The sequence below is a fragment of the Limulus polyphemus genome, unplaced genomic scaffold (assembly GCF_000517525.1).
Source record: "Limulus polyphemus unplaced genomic scaffold, Limulus_polyphemus-2.1.2 Scaffold416, whole genome shotgun sequence".
In the NCBI taxonomy this organism is placed as follows: Eukaryota; Metazoa; Arthropoda; class Merostomata; order Xiphosura; family Limulidae; genus Limulus; species Limulus polyphemus.
The window spans coordinates 397,806-399,236 of NW_013666026.1; the positions used below are offsets into that span (position 1 = coordinate 397,806).

The 1,431-nt window shown below is 27.0% G+C and overlaps 1 protein-coding gene across 3 annotated transcripts in view; it reads left to right on the forward strand.

The window, feature by feature from the left end:
* The window catches only part of LOC106458095 (protein virilizer homolog), a 100,597-nt gene that overhangs the window by 63,560 nt on the left and 35,606 nt on the right, over positions 1–1,431 (forward strand). For all 3 annotated transcript variants that reach the window (XM_022384231.1, XM_022384232.1, XM_022384233.1), the window contains exons 23-24: positions 49–144; positions 689–761. In XM_022384231.1, the coding sequence (XP_022239939.1) occupies positions 49–144; positions 689–761 (169 nt within the window). The remainder of the gene's footprint in view (positions 1–48; positions 145–688; positions 762–1,431) is intronic.

The following is a 1,431-nucleotide window of genomic DNA, read 5'->3' on the forward strand; positions in this document are numbered from 1 at the left end:
TATATATATTACATACTTTATTAATGAATAAGTCTGTTTCCAATTTAGTTTAAGGACTTGACTGCTCTACCTGTATTGTTACCTGTTCACACGCTAATGAGCTTTGTTCCTGTTTCTTCATTCTCTTACCCATTGGCTCAAAAGGTAATGATGAGAATTGTGTGTTGAAAGATCAAAAATATGATCAAGAAATTTCACAACTTTTAAATATATAATTAGAAAAGGTATTAAAATACTTTATACAGGCAATCTTTCTCTTAAATATTTTTGTTCTCAATTATACAAACAAAATCATTTTTAAACAACACAAATTAAAAAATTGTTTTAATTTTTAATGTATTGTTAAATCATTATGATTTTAAGGTCATAAAGAGTTCATAATTATTATTTATTTTCCATGCATATCATACTTTCTTAATTACCATCTATATGTACTCAAGTTTTAGTTCCCATCTGAAAATTTTATGATAATATACACTAAAAGCAAGAACAATAGTAATGAAGTATATACTAATTCGGTATCTGAACATTCAACATTTGTAATACACATTTTTTTAACTTATAAATATAAACACAAATAGTAGGTCCACAACAGTAACTCTTATATGAAAATAAACCAGATTTAAGAACTTTGATTTTGAGATTCTTTTTTGCTAATTTTGACAATTATTATTCTTATGTGTTGTAGGTTCAAACAAAAATGATTGAAATTCTCCTGGCATACACACAACCAAGTTTAGGCTCTGAAGAGTCTGAAGAAGGTAAGTTTGTGTACTGAGAAAATAAAAGTTTATCAAAAGTTGTAAAAATACCATGATTTGGAATAGCTTTCCATGCAAAATATATCAGTAAAAGTATATAAAATATAAGTGGCAGGACTTTCCAAACTGTTGGATATCCTTACAAGAAAATAAGTATTTAGTATGTGATAGACATATAAACTTTGTTGTCAAAAATTAATTCAAGAAACTGTTTTACAAATGTAGCCGATAATAGTAATTGTCAATATGGAAGCTTGCATAGCTAAACTTCTTGGTTTTTCCTTCGTATATGAAGCTACAGCTTCTTTCATGACCTAAAGGCTACATTTTGGTTAAATGTTGCTTTAAATTATCAGAACTTGGACTGAAAGAACACAAAATACATAATTATTTTAAGCTGTAGGTATTAACCCAAAGAACAGGATTTTATTATTAAGTCCACACAAGTGATTTAATATTCTGAATAATTTGACCGATGGTTATACCAAAAAATGTATGGAAATAGTTAGGAGTAAATATATATATATATTTAAACAACTTGTTTGATTCTACTACTGTATTTTTCGGTGTATAAGACACACTTTTTTACCCCAATAAATGTTGTATACACCGAAGGTATGAATAATGCATATGTATATATACGATATACACAAGCCATGTGTAAATATAT